The following is a 13,602-nucleotide window of genomic DNA, read 5'->3' on the forward strand; positions in this document are numbered from 1 at the left end:
GTGAGGGACGCGCTGAGGGGTGAGGCGGGCGCTGAAGGATAAGGCGGGCGCTGAGGGGTGAGGCGGGCGCTGAGGGGTGAGGCGGGCGCTGAGGGGTAAGGCGGGCGCTGAGGGGTGAGGGACGCGCTGAGGGGTGAGGCGGGCGCTGAGGGGTGAGGCGGGCGCTGAGGGGAGCGCCCCGGCGCGGCGGCGGGCGCTGGGGGCGGTGGCAGGCGCTGAGGGCGGTGGCGGGGGCGGAGCGGGCGCTCTTGCGGAGCCCGGCGGCCGCGCATGTACCGCGCGGTGATTGCCCGGCGAGCGCAGCGGGGCGGGCCAGCCGGGCCGGGCCACCTCCCTCCCTCCTTTCCTCCCTCCCTCTACCGCTCCCCCGCCGCCGCCGCCTCGCCTCCCGGCCTCCCTAATGCCGAGGGATGGATAGAGCGGCTGCCCTGCGAGCCGCCGGCATGCTGGAGAGGAAGGAGCGGAGCGGCGGCGAGGCGGCGGGGCCGCGGAGCTTGCCGGCTGTGCGGAGCACGCTGCAGCAGTGCGGGCTGCTGCAGGACCTCATCGACATCTCGCTCTCCAACCTGCGCGGGCTCCGCACCAAGTGTGCCGCGTCCAACGACCTCACGCAGCAGGAGATCCGCACGCTGGAGGTACGGCGCGGGCCGGCAGCCGCGGGCGCCGCAGCGGGGCCGCGCTGCCGCCTCTGCCCCGCACGGCCGGGGCCGCGGCCGGGGCCTGCCGCTGCCCGCCGCCCTGTCCCCTCGGCACCGGGGCTGTGCCGCGCCTTCTCCCGCGGGCCGAGCGCTGCTGGCGGGGACAGCGGCGCCCCGACCCCGCCACGGAGCTGTCAGCGGGCTCGGCGCTCCCGGCGCGGGGTCCGCCGCCCGGGGAAGCCGCGGAGCGGAGCGCGGTGACGGCGGAGCGCGGACAGGTGCGGGGCAGCCCCTCGGGTGCCCCGGGCTGTCGGGAGGGTGCGCGGGAGCTCCGTGAGGCAGTGTTCGGCCGCCCCGCCGCGCCCCGGGGCCTGTGCCGGGCTCCCGTGTCCCTGTGGAGTGCGATGCGATGTGGGGCGCGGAGTAAAGGTGACTCCAGGCTCGCTGGCAGGAGGTGTGTCCGCACACCGCTGTCCTGGCGTGCTGGGAAAACTCCCCTTTGCCTCAGGTCCTTGGTGTTTGCTCCTGATGCTTCCTGCCCTCTGCTCCAGGCCTGTCTCTCTATCCCTGGCTCAGTTTCACTGATCTAATCTGATCCTCCTTTTCCCTCTGTTGCTGTGGCTCATACAGCATCATGGACCGGAGAGATACTCTGCTGTTTAGAAAGATTATATGAAATTCTTCAAACACAAAACATGCGCTGCTGTGGTGCTCTCAAAGAAGAGCTGTATCTGTATAAAAGTCTATATGAGTACATAGGAAAGGAAAGTTGATGTATTTTTCCTTAGTTAATTTGACCTTTAGAAACTTAAATAACATTTCCTTTTACCTTCTGTGCAGGTAGTTTTGCTCTTAGCAAGCAATCCCCTCCTGTCCCCTTCTTTGATTCAAGTTTGCTGTAAATGCTAATGCCCCTCTACCTGGTACTGGAGACAGTGGAGCTGGATAGAGCGTTAGACTTTTTAGGAAGAAAGGATCATTACAACACTGTAACTGTAATAAACCTACATGCTGAAAAATCCATCACATGGATTCCTTCATCACACGAGAAATGAAGGTTGGGAAGAAAACCATGAAACAATAGGTGGTAGGTAGCTTTTGGCACAGCCTCCTGGAAATCTATCATTCTTCTTTTATTCTTCATCTGACTTTTTTTGTGGTTTTGGTTGGTTGGTTGGTTTGTTTTGTGGGGTGTTTTGTTTTGGTTGGTTCTTTTTTCCCCCCCAAATTTATAGTACTGTTCTTCCTCCTGTCACCTCCAAATAGCATCCAAAAGACTATTCTCTGTGACACAATATTTGTATAGCCTTTTGGCAGCCCTACTTGAGGGCCTTTTTGATGCCCAAACAATGTCAATCAGCATAATTTCAAAAAATGATCATCACTATTTTGCTTGAGGACCTGTTCTAAAAGAAAACCTTTATTCACAAAGTGTAAAGGCCTTTTATGACCTTGAGGCTCTTCTTAAAGCAACAAAAGCTGTTTCTAGTGATAGCTGTTGAGTGTATGCACACAATCATCTTCAGCATTTATCTCTTTAAACAAATGGGTGCCACATTCACCAATGATCATAAAATTTATGTTCAGAAGAAAATCTTTTTGATGTACAGTGCAGCATGTGATTTCTCTGGGAGTTCAACCAAGTGCTGGATCTCTGCCCGCACATGGAGCTGTGGCATGGGTACAGACTCCATGTTCTCTTTGCACTGTTGGGTTGCCTCTACCAAAATACATGTCAGGCATAGCCCGAGTCTTGTGCTTGACTGTGCCAGGCTGCAGTCACAGCTCCAGACTGCAGGAGCTCAGGGTCTGTGTTTGCTTCCCCAAGCTGTCATTGCTTGTGGTGCCCCTGAGGGAGGTAGGCCCAGAGCCGTCTCAGGTACCAGGTGGAGTTCCTGTGCCCCGATTCCTGTGCCAGCAGTGCCACTGTGGCCGTGTGCTTCTGCCTGTGGGGTCGTGCCAATACAGACATGAGCTCTGGTCCTGCAGGGAGCTGAGTACTGTTGGGTGGACTCTGCAGGCAGCTCCTGAAGAGTCCAGAGTGCAGCTGGGAGCTCAGAGATCACCAGGGCCTGCTGTGCTTCCCTGGTGGCCTCCACAAGTCACCAAATGGCTCTGCAGGTCATCATTAGTGGCTACTGGTGGTGCAGTGCTGTGAGCACTGTACTATACTATACTGTATCTGTACTATACGTCAGTCCTGGACTGGGAACTCATCTAGGCTGGGCTGAACTCTCAAGGGCTTTTCTTCTGTGCAAAGACTTCAGATGAAAAAGAACTGTGAAAACTTAGTTCCATTAATATAACTGGTAAACTGTGTAGTGACGTGTAGTCACCAGGTCAAGAACACCAACCTAACCAAGGGCACTTGGGCTCGTGCTTAGCTCCCTCCCCATTTACTGCAATGCTTTAATTCCTTCCTCATTCCTCTTGCTTGTAAGGTGTTCTCAAAATAAAGCACATGGTAGATAAGGATTTCAAACTGGACCTTGGCAGGCACAGATAAGCACTCACGGTGGCTTAGAAGAGTTCAGGGAAAATTGAGATACAGGAAGGAAAGGAAAGAAAGGGCTGTGGGAATTGCTTGCAAGGGATGTGTTGAGTGCAATGTGTTATATGAGCTGACCCTGTTTCAGGGTAGGAAGGCCATTTCTTAGAAGGGCAGGGAGTTTCCCTGTAGTGGAAAGTAGGTTCTGTTAGTTTGGTTATTAGCAGACTGGGTTCTTTGATGCTACAAGGTCTGGTTTGGGTTTTTTTTAAGTTTTATATGTTCTGACCAATACGTGATTGAGTGTTTTTCTTTTTACCCAGTGCTGGTCTGTGCTTTCAGTTCTGTCCTAGCATGTTTACTCACTTCTCAAGTTGACTACAAAACTGAAATGGAAAATAATGGTAATTTTAACCCATATGTAAGAGAGCAAAAGATGTCTGCCAGGTAGTGAGCATACAGTGTTGTTCCAAGCATCCTTGGAAAGAAATAGCTCTGTCAGTCTTTACCTCTGTCCTTACACTAATCCCTTGTATGACTCAAATTGGTTTTGCAAAGTTAGAAGCATATTATTTTTAGCTGTATTTCTTTGTGAAGGCAGTATCTTTCTGGATTCATTTCCCTGGCTGGGAAACTGCTGGTGGGACTAGACATCTGTGGTGAAGCACATCCAACTTCCAACCGCAGCTCAAGCCAGTCTGTTGGAGGTGAGCAGGAGGACACAGTCGCAGGTGCTGGCAGCAAGAAAGGTTCCTGTGGTTTCTCTGCTGGAAACAGCTGTTTTGGTGAGCTGTGGGAATCCCCAGACTAAGTGGGACACCTTCCCCCAGCACCCCCCAGTTTTGACTGCAGCGAAGATCAGGGAGGAAGGCTGAACTGCAAGACCTGGAGTGGATTTAGACTGCAGATGTATTTTCTTTCTAGCTGGGTTCTTGCCTCAGAAGAGCTGACTGCAGTGGCTTTGGCAGGGCAGCTGCCACCAAACTGGTTATGGTGGGAGTGTCAGGATGAGACAGTAGCACACATTCTGAGTTCTGCCTGCTCTTTGGAAAAACTATCCTCCTGGCTCTCTGGCCAGACTAGATCCATGATAGAGATGCTGCTGGCCCTGTGTGCAAAGATCAGTTTGGCTTCTTCCTCGGGAATGTCTTCTGTTCAACACCTTCAGCAAACAGAGCACCAGATCAGAAAGCCTGACTCCAGCTGGGCTGTCTCACAAATAAGTCAGTCTACTCTCCACAAATCAGTCGTTCACAGTGGCTGAATGGTACCTGTGGATTAAATCTGTTTGAACTTGCTTTGGCATTATCTCAATTCATTTGGCAATTTGTCTAGAAAAGGCTTATCTTACCAAGCGATCTCTGAACAGAAACAAATGCTTTGAAAATGGGGGGAGGCATGAGAGAAGAGGAAGAAGGATTGTAATAGTCCACACTTGTAAATTGGAAGTTGGGCATGTGGTATGCATAAGGGAAGGACAACTGTGTTTGTAAATTGGATGTAGTGGGAGTAGTAAATTTTTCAGGACAAACTGCAACCTGTAGCCACATGTTTATGAGCTTTGTTCAGCTGAAAAGACTTCCTTTCCCAGCAGGTCTTATGTAAGAGAAGAAGAAAGTCTCTTACTTCATCTTACTTTTTGCAGATATGCAACACATTTGTTTTTCTTAAAGTGTCTTTTGTTTTTTAGGACTCTTTCTCCTTTCTTAAATTTGTGCACTTCTTGTACAATATAGTCTTCAACAGAGATTCTTTTTGACTTAGAAGAAGGGAAGACCATATATTATCTAGTCTGCAGACATCATCTTTCCTTTGTGACAGTTATGATCAGAATTTCCACATCATAATGGAATTTAGCACATCTCCTACTGACGATTTTATATAAATGTTGACACAAAAACTCAGCAGCAGTGTTTTCACTTACCTGGGGTTCCCAGGACAAGCTCTGGTGAGCAGGTTTTCATCAATATGAAGACAGGACAAGGGACTCTTCACTTTTCTGTCAGGCTCTGCGTACTTCTTGCCTTCTGTTGGATTCCATGGTGCACTGATTGGGAAGCAAGAAAGGAAGTGTCAGAGTAAGGCTCTGTGCTGCCTTTGCCTTTCTAAGGCTGCCTGTGTGATGACTGGTAACACAGCATTATTCCTGCTCACCCTCCTGCAGCCCTGGAGCTGCAGGGCAGGAGCCCAGCAGAGCCCGGCTGGGAGCTCTGTCCGTGCCTGCACACAGCGACAGGAACCCACAGCCTGTGGTGCTACACAAGCCTCGGTCTCTACATACAGCTTCTAACACAGAACTGATCTAATCAGGGGAAGTAGCCAAGCTGAGCCCCAGCTGTGTCCAGCTGAACTCCTGGTTGTGACCAAGCTTGCCCAGCTCCCACCTGCGCAGACCTCGGGCTGCTACTCCAGTTCCAATGCTGTGAACTGCATTTCACCCAAGGAAAGCCCCAGTCAGTGTTCCAGCTGCACACTAGAGACAGATGTACAGCAATGAGTCAGCATTGGGTACACAAATTTATCACCTGCTTTGGTCACAAATAGGAACACTGAACAAAGAAGTCAAGTGACATACCAAATTATTTAGGGAATAAAGTCTGTTACAATGATATTTCCAACTAAGTGTAATCTATCAGATGCTTGAGGGATAAACCCTCACCTTTCTTTTAAGATTAATGTTTCATGTTTCTTACTCTCATTTTCAGCTTAGAGGGATTTTTTTTTTTAATTTTTTTTTTTTCTTCTTAATAAAAGGAAATTGATGCTGAAAGCAAGCCTGGCTATCTCCCACTGTTAGGGGACTTGGAGAATGTATTGGCTGGATTACTGCTGCGGTGAAAGGCACAGAGCGATGTATGGATGATCCTGACTCAGCCAGCTCTCAGACTTCCCTCCCTGCTCACTTCTCACTCCTGTGGAGCAATCCCACACAGTTGACACTACCAGCAGCACAGAGTTGCCACAGCAGGCAAATACAGGGAAGAGAAGCTCTCTGAATCTGGAAACACACCTGCTCCAAAAGAAACGGGGAGTTCTTCCAACACATGACTTGTGAGCAGTTGTGCATGGAAGTGTCGTGGGCATTCCTGCTTCTTGGTGGGAGTCTGCCCCTACTGAGACTAGCACATGATTAGGAAACAGTTTGGCTGGCATTCTGGCTTAGCAGCCAGTCCTCATCGGCATAGCCCCTGGAATCTAGGACAGGATCAGTCCCCAGTTAAACTAGATAAACTCTGCCTTGCTTGTGGGAGGACAGCTGGGAAGCACCAAAGTTTACAGGTGATTAGAGAGGCCTTTTGCCTTAAGCCAGAGCTGCACAGAGCTCCTGTGCCGCCTACAGATCCCAGAGGCGTGTCCCAGCCAGCCTGCTCCCACTGCACACCTCCAAGGACATGAGGTAATCACTGCTGCAGCTGTGGTGTTCACTTGCACCTGTGCTAGGTGACAGTCACCTGTTCTGTTCTCGACTCCCTGTCCTCACTGTAAACCTGCTTTTTGCACGACCTGTTTAAAATGAACCCTGGAGCATTCCTGAGGTGGAAACTCAAGCCTTAGCTTAGGCCCTGCTCTTGGGGTTTGAGGGAATCACAGCCCAGGCTGATTATAGGTGTCTGGTGTTTATCCTGCTCTAAGTGCAGCACAGAGGGCTGAAGTCTGAGCTGTTGGGGCTGGAGGCAGATGGAAGATCCAAGTCTCATTGGACTTACCCACCTGAACTCAAGACTGTTCAAAATCTGTCTTTAAAGGTAAAATACAGTTGTCATTTCTGTATGTATTCTAAAGTGAGCAGAGGCCAGGTCTCTCATTCCTTTTATGCCTAGTGAGAACATCCAGTGGTTCTGTGCATCCTGGGGAAGCAGGGGAGGATCACAGGACATTTAAGCAGCAGAGTAAGGAATCACGCTTTGGTTGGGGTTTTGGAGTGCCTCTGATAGGATGATTAGTAGTTATCCCACATGGAAGAGCTCTAATAGCAGAGGCTGTGAGCTCTCTTTAGAGCAGTAATTAACATGGCACTGAGGAATGCTGCTGGGATGCGACAGATCCAGGCTCTGATCTGATGCTGCCAGAACAGGTCATTGACCCCAGTGTTCAGCATGCAGCCAGGAGCCTTGGGGCTGGGGCCTTGGAAATCTTCAGAAGCTTTTTGCAATGAGTTTAGTACCTTCCTGCCCAGTTCTGCTCTCCTTACATGCTCCTAAAACGTGGGTTTGTTGATTTATCAAAGAACTTTCACTTCTGTTTGAAGCAACCTAAATTTGGAAGGGAAGTCTTGAGCTCCTCGTTGTTGTTTTTGTGTATGGGTTATTGTTGAGGCCTGCAGGTTCCAGTGTGAAGTTTTATTTATAAACTGAAGAGAAGAAATAATTAGTAGGTTTTATGGATTGAGAACTACACACTGATTTTTGGCCATGAGCAGTAAAAGACACTGCTAGGAGAGGTAATGTATTTGTCAGTAAGTGCAGTCATGGGGAGATGGGTGTCCATGCCCCTCATGCTGCCTACAGTGCTCTTGGAGAACCTCTCCACACCTGGTTCCTACCAATTTTCTAGCAACATTTTTCTTCTTGCAGAGCAGTTTTCCCCTTTTATTTCTAGAGTAAGCTAGAGGACTAAATCCTGCTTTGAAATACAGTTACGTAGCTCCTCTAAAATAAGCTGAAGTAGGGAGATTTTGGTTTTTAAAGCTTCCTGACTTTTTTAGATGTCTCCTTAAAAACTGTTCTTCATCTGCCAAACAAAAGACTTCAGGCATTTTGTCTTTATGAGCAAAACGGAAACTTTCCACAGAGTTCTAACTTTAATTTCCCATAATTTCTTTAGAGACAGACCTGAGTGGCTCAGGCCAGCATCAGCTAGTAGTATAAAACTCTGAGTGCAGATCAGATGCAGTGTTTTTTCCCCTCATTTTAGTGAATTGTGGAAGCTATACCCTTGCCTATCCTCCCTTGTTTTAAGGAAACAATTGACTAAAATCCACAGGTATTGTTCTAAAGAGACTGATTTGTTTGGGAAGTTCTGCTGAGGCCTTCAGCCCTCTCCCTTTGGAAGAAGAAAGTTTTCAGGTTTTCTTTCCTTTTTTTCTGTGAAACATATGGGTGTCTGGAGTAGCTCTGGAAGAGCCAATGTGAGCACAAACACCAAAGATTCTTAGCATTTGTTCACACAGCTAAGCTGGGAGAAACCTCAGAGCAGATCTTGAAGGGCTTGTCAGTCCCATTCATATTCAGACAGGATATTATGTGTTGAAACTGGTTTGGCCTTGCTTTGTGGGTCAAGTGTAATATTTGTAAAACCACTGGCTGACTGCTAAAGGCCTGATTTAAGCACTGCTATATTGGTAGCATTTTGTCTGGGTATAACAAGGCAGAGTTTCTGTCAGATGTCTCTCCATGCAGCCTAAATTCCTAAAAGCCATTTGCAGTCATGGCTAGGGACTAGAGTGGAATCTGTGGAAACTCATGTTTGGAAGGAGAAAGGAAAGATGCTGTGTTCTGGGTCTTTAGCTATTGCACTGAAACACTGCCTGGGCTTGTGCTGAGACTGCATTTGTAGGAAATGCAATCCTACTTTGGGAGAAGATGTTTCTCTAGTGATGCTGAATGCATCTCTGTAGCAGTAATTACCCCTTTACCTGTAACTGACTGGTTCTTATCAGTTCTCACCTGCCAGTCTGTAACTGGAGGTGCAGCTAACTTAGCAAGAGCTAGCTGAATACTTCTGCTAGGGTGACATTAATGTTTAGTGTTTAATTATTGTAGAAACTAAATCTATAACACCACTCTGCTGCCAGGGCAGGTTCCTGTTCCACTGATATGTTTTCTACTGTGCTATTCAAATTGCCTCAGTTGCCAAGAATAACTAGTTTGGGGTTTGAGGCAAAGACCTTTGCAGTGGATGGACACCTGGCAACATAAGATTTCAAGCTGAAGGCAGTGGCAGCCCTGCAGTCAGTGCAGTGGGCAGGAAGTGTGCTAGCAGCAGATGCAGAGGTGGTGCAGCCCTGCTCTGAGCTGGAATCCTCAAGAGTGTTTGGGGGTTCCTTGCAGCTTCTCTCCTCAGTCAGCCCAGATGCTCTTCTAATGAAGGGGCAGATCCTGCCTCTAGCATTTTATTAACAGACTTTTCAATGTCCTTTTGAACTGCTGTGCCAAAACAGGACACGTTTCTCACTGTTAGAGACTACTGCTGTACACCAGAAGAGGAGTATACCACTGCAGGGGAGCTTACAGAGACACCCATGCTCATTTCTGGTCGTCTTCCTTATGCTAACTTAGCCAGGACTAGCTAAATCCTACTAGGCTTAACCTGCATCCTCTTTCCAGTTCTCTTAATGCAAAATGCTTCTGGCTCTTCCATCTTTCCTAGGCAGGGCTCTGTGACGTCCCTGCTGCCCTGTGCCTGCAGTGGCTGTGTCCTGCCTGTCCCCACCCTGCAGTGTCTGCTCAGCTCTGCCTCAGCACAAGGTTTTGTCCTCTGGCCCCAGCGCTGTGACAGCCTCTCTGAGGCCCCACAGACATGGCCTGACTCAGCAATTTTCACACTTCTGGCTTGATCTTTCTTGCAGCTGTAAAACCAAGGGGCAGGGGGGAAGGGGAAACACATGAGGAAATGCATGGTCTGATCCCTGCCTCTCCCTTTCACTCCTCTTGGATTCTGCACATAAATAGGCTGGCTCAGCCCTTTCAGTCTTCCTGTATTCCTGACACAAGGAGCCTGGTGTGAGGTCTCTGCCATTGCAGGCATGGCCCCTTTGTACTGCAAAGAAAAAAGTCTCCACATTCAGGCTGTATTTTACATGGTGGGTTAGCAGCATGGTCTGTCAGCTTCCCTCACAGAGCCTCAGTGGTGTGGGAACAGCATCAGTGAGCTCTGCAAGTCTTTGCATTGCTAGAATTCTTTAAGAGTTCTTCTAAGTGCTGAGCCTTCAGCCTCTTCATGAAAATAGCCGTGGCTCTGAGATTTATCTGACCTCAAACTCTGGGAGAGAGAACATGGGGGAAGTTGGAGAGCCACCCTGATGCATGGGGGATTTTGAAATTTATTAGTAAGAAACACTCCTTTCTTTGAGAAAAATAATTTTGAGAGCTTTTCCTCTAAGATGACTGACTGACTGCAGACAGACCGTAGCTTCTGAGAGGTCACTGTGGGTAGCATGGCACAGCTTTGCTTTGATCTCAGGTAGCTGCACCAGGATCACATTTAATTACTTTGAAAGCCTGTCTCTGAGCAGTAGATTCTCTTCCCCCAACTGGGATGGACTTCATTATACAGAGGACAAAAGTCTGTATTTTCTTCAGCAAGTTCTTATTTTCGTGCAAAACTTTGAACTGGGTGATAACACATTTGAACTTTGGGGCTACTTTAGATTTATACTTAATTCTCTGATGTTAGTTTTATGTACATATCTCTTCTTATATTTGAGGTATGAAATAAAGCTCTTTTCTTCCTCAGAAGTTGAAAGACATGGAAAAATCTTCTGTGAGCTGTGTTGCTTTATTTCAAAGCACATATAATTTCCAGTGTGGTAGCTGTTACATTCCTATAATGTATTGTCCAACTATTATTTAATCAATAAGACACATATTTCACAGCACAGCAGATACACAGTTTTAAAGCCAACGGCCTTGCAAAGCTTATAGTATTGGCTACCAAGTACTGTCCTCTAAATGATTTTCTCATGTTCCAATGAGCTTCTGCTTGCCATCTGCCCTTCACACAGTCATCATATCATGTCTGTTCTTTAAAAGACAATTTAATTAGATCTTCTTTCAGTAGGTTTTAATCAAGTGTTATGGGGTTGCTGGTGAATTATTTACAGCTGTATCACTTGATGGAACACTTGGTCTGCTAAAGGTATCATGTAAGTGACATCTGTAGCAAAGAGTATAGCTGGCTTTGACTGAAGACCCCACTTGTGTTCCTTGGGGTTGTCCAGTTGACATCAGATGAATGTCAGGTTATGTGAGCCCACTTTCCTTTACATGAGTAGCAATTGAATGTGACTGTACTGAAAACAAAGGAGTTAAAGCAGTTTAAAACTAGGGTAAGAGCTGAATTTAGCTCTAGTCTCTGCTGGCTCAGTTTTTTTATAAGTGCCTTTCAAGGCTGAATACCTTAAACAGCATGGCCTTGACCCCCACTTGAAGATCCAGCTATTTAAACACAAGTATCTTCAGACTTGGTCTGATGCTAAAGTGTGTTTGGAATGAGCAAGAGAGTAAAAAACAACACTCATATAGCAAAGGATAGCCAACTGAGAAAGTGAATATTTTTAGAATACAGAAGGATTCTTTCTGTGCCTTATTTCACCTGACTCTTGGTAGAAATTTTACAGTTATAAGATAACCTTTCTTTTTTCATCTTGTTGAATGCATGTTTCAGAAACGTTGCTCTTTTGCCAGTTCAGCTCCCATTCTGCATGAGACAGCCCCAGCATGAGGCTGCCATCCATCCAAGTACACCTGGAAGTGTACAGTAATAACTATTCAGCTCTCTCTTTGCATCCAGAACTGACACTTAAGTGTTCTTCTCCCTTTTGAGCCATGTACGTGGCAAGAAATTCTCATCCATAACATGCAAGTGCTGCTACCCATAGCCTAAATAATATTAACTGTTTGTATGAAGATTTAATTTGCTCACATCTATCTCTGAAATCTCTGCCACTGAAATGATTACAGCAATGCTTTAAAGTCCAATTACTCTTAAGTTCCTTCTCAGAATTTTTAAGTGCTTGGACCTTTTCCTGGGGCTGATAGTGAACTACTAGTACAGCTGGCAATCAAGGACTGTATATAGGAAAGGGACCCCTACCATTGTCCAATCCATGCGTTCTTTCAGTGGGTAAGTGCAGTTGTTTGACTTTAGGGAATGATGTACAGGGAGGTCCTGGAAACCCCCAAGAGACCAATAGAGAATTTAGCAGGTCATTGTATCTCTTTGGAGATCATTGCGTGTCATGAGCCTTTTGTGAAGGACAAGACTAATTTACAATTTAATTGTGTTGAAATCCTGGATGTGTCAGCATGCTTCACAGGCTCCTCAGAAGGGACAATGGGGTGAGAAGTTGTGCTCTGCAGTTCCCCCTGCAATAAGAGGGACAACTGCCTACACTCAGCCCATGCTTTGATCCTTCCTCATTCTCTAGAATGACCAAAGACGAGGAGGGAGTTTTTAATGTTGGCAAGTGAAAGCTGAATACGTTACAGTCTCACTGAGAGGAACTGAAAGCAGTCGGCCTATTCATGAGAGGCTTTTCTAACTTCTCTTGGCAAGTAGCAAGGGCAGTCACATTTCAGAGAAAGTGCTTCTAGTCCTGATTTTATTTAGTGTTTGGGCCAGGACAATGTGGAAGTTGGGATAAGAAGGGAATTAACTGCACCTTTATTGCCCTGTAATTCTCATATTGCTGCTGCAGATGGCCTGGCTGGGAGACAAAGGGAGCCTTAGCATCGCTTATCTGGGTAGGATATCTGGAGCACACACCTGACAGGTTACCTTCGAGTCTCAAGGTTCACCTTCAAGTGACACTGTATAGTAGTTGGCTTTATAGTGGTTCCTCTCCTTTCAGCTGCTGTGGAACCCACAGGTGTTTTCCCCTCTCTGTCTGCCATTGCTGGTTGTTGGTTCTGTATGGATCATCCCTGGTCCCAGGCCTTGTGCAGCTTCTGGGAGAGCCTTTGCAGCAGAAGGTGCTGCTCCGTGTCACTGCGAGCCTTCCCCTCCCCCAGGCTGGGATATTCCTTGTGCAACGTGATCTAACCCAGAGTGGTTGGAACTGATGGTCCAGAGTTCATTTCCAGTTATTATTGTAGCAGGGAGTCAGGCTGGATTGAGGTACTCATTTCCAGCACAGACCATATACCCTTTGAAAGCATAAACAACCTCTAGGTCAGTTTTACTTAGCTTCATACACAAGGGTTTCAGCTAAACAGGAAGAGCAAGCGGGAGCTGAAACACTGCAAGAAGCTGGTTCAGCACTCATCCATACTGGACTAAGTAAGGTCCCTTTTTTAAGTAGAAAAAGATATACATGGAGGACTACATTCTAAAGCAGCAGTGGGAGCTCCCTGTTCTTGTCTTTTGAGCTGGTCATCTTAACTGCAATGCCTTTTTTCTCATTAACCAGGATCCTACAGAAGCCCTTTGTAGACAGGACATGGATAGCTTTGAAGGTAGGCATGTTCAGAAGTTATTGCCACGGTCTCTTAGAGAGACTGGAGATTAAAGGGGCTAGGTGAATCATTACCCTCAGAGTATGAAATTGTAGTGTTGGGGAACCATGCCTGGTGTTTGTGCAGACCCAGCAGCAGTAATCCGTGTGTAACTACAGCCAGGATGGGAGCACCAAGTTAGTAGCAGTAAAGCCTCCCTCAACTGTACTTTGCTGCGTGCTAATACAGCCTTCTGTTAAGATTTGAGGCTGAAAAGACACTTTGCACAGCTCAGTATCTGTACGTGGAGATGAGACTAACT

General features: G+C 47.5%; 1 protein-coding gene across 2 annotated transcripts in view; it reads left to right on the forward strand.

Annotated features, from left to right (window-relative positions):
- The first annotated feature begins 268 nt into the window (after positions 1-268).
- The window catches only part of KSR1 (kinase suppressor of ras 1), a 49,277-nt gene continuing 35,943 nt past the window's right edge, over positions 269-13,602 (forward strand). For both annotated transcript variants that reach the window (XM_053995280.1, XM_053995281.1), the window contains exon 1: positions 269-635. In XM_053995280.1, coding sequence (XP_053851255.1) covers positions 411-635 — 225 coding nt within the window. In that variant the 5' untranslated portion in view covers positions 269-410. The remainder of the gene's footprint in view (positions 636-13,602) is intronic.

Source organism: Vidua macroura, chromosome 20, assembly GCF_024509145.1.
Source record: "Vidua macroura isolate BioBank_ID:100142 chromosome 20, ASM2450914v1, whole genome shotgun sequence".
Classification (NCBI taxonomy): Eukaryota; Metazoa; Chordata; class Aves; order Passeriformes; family Viduidae; genus Vidua; species Vidua macroura.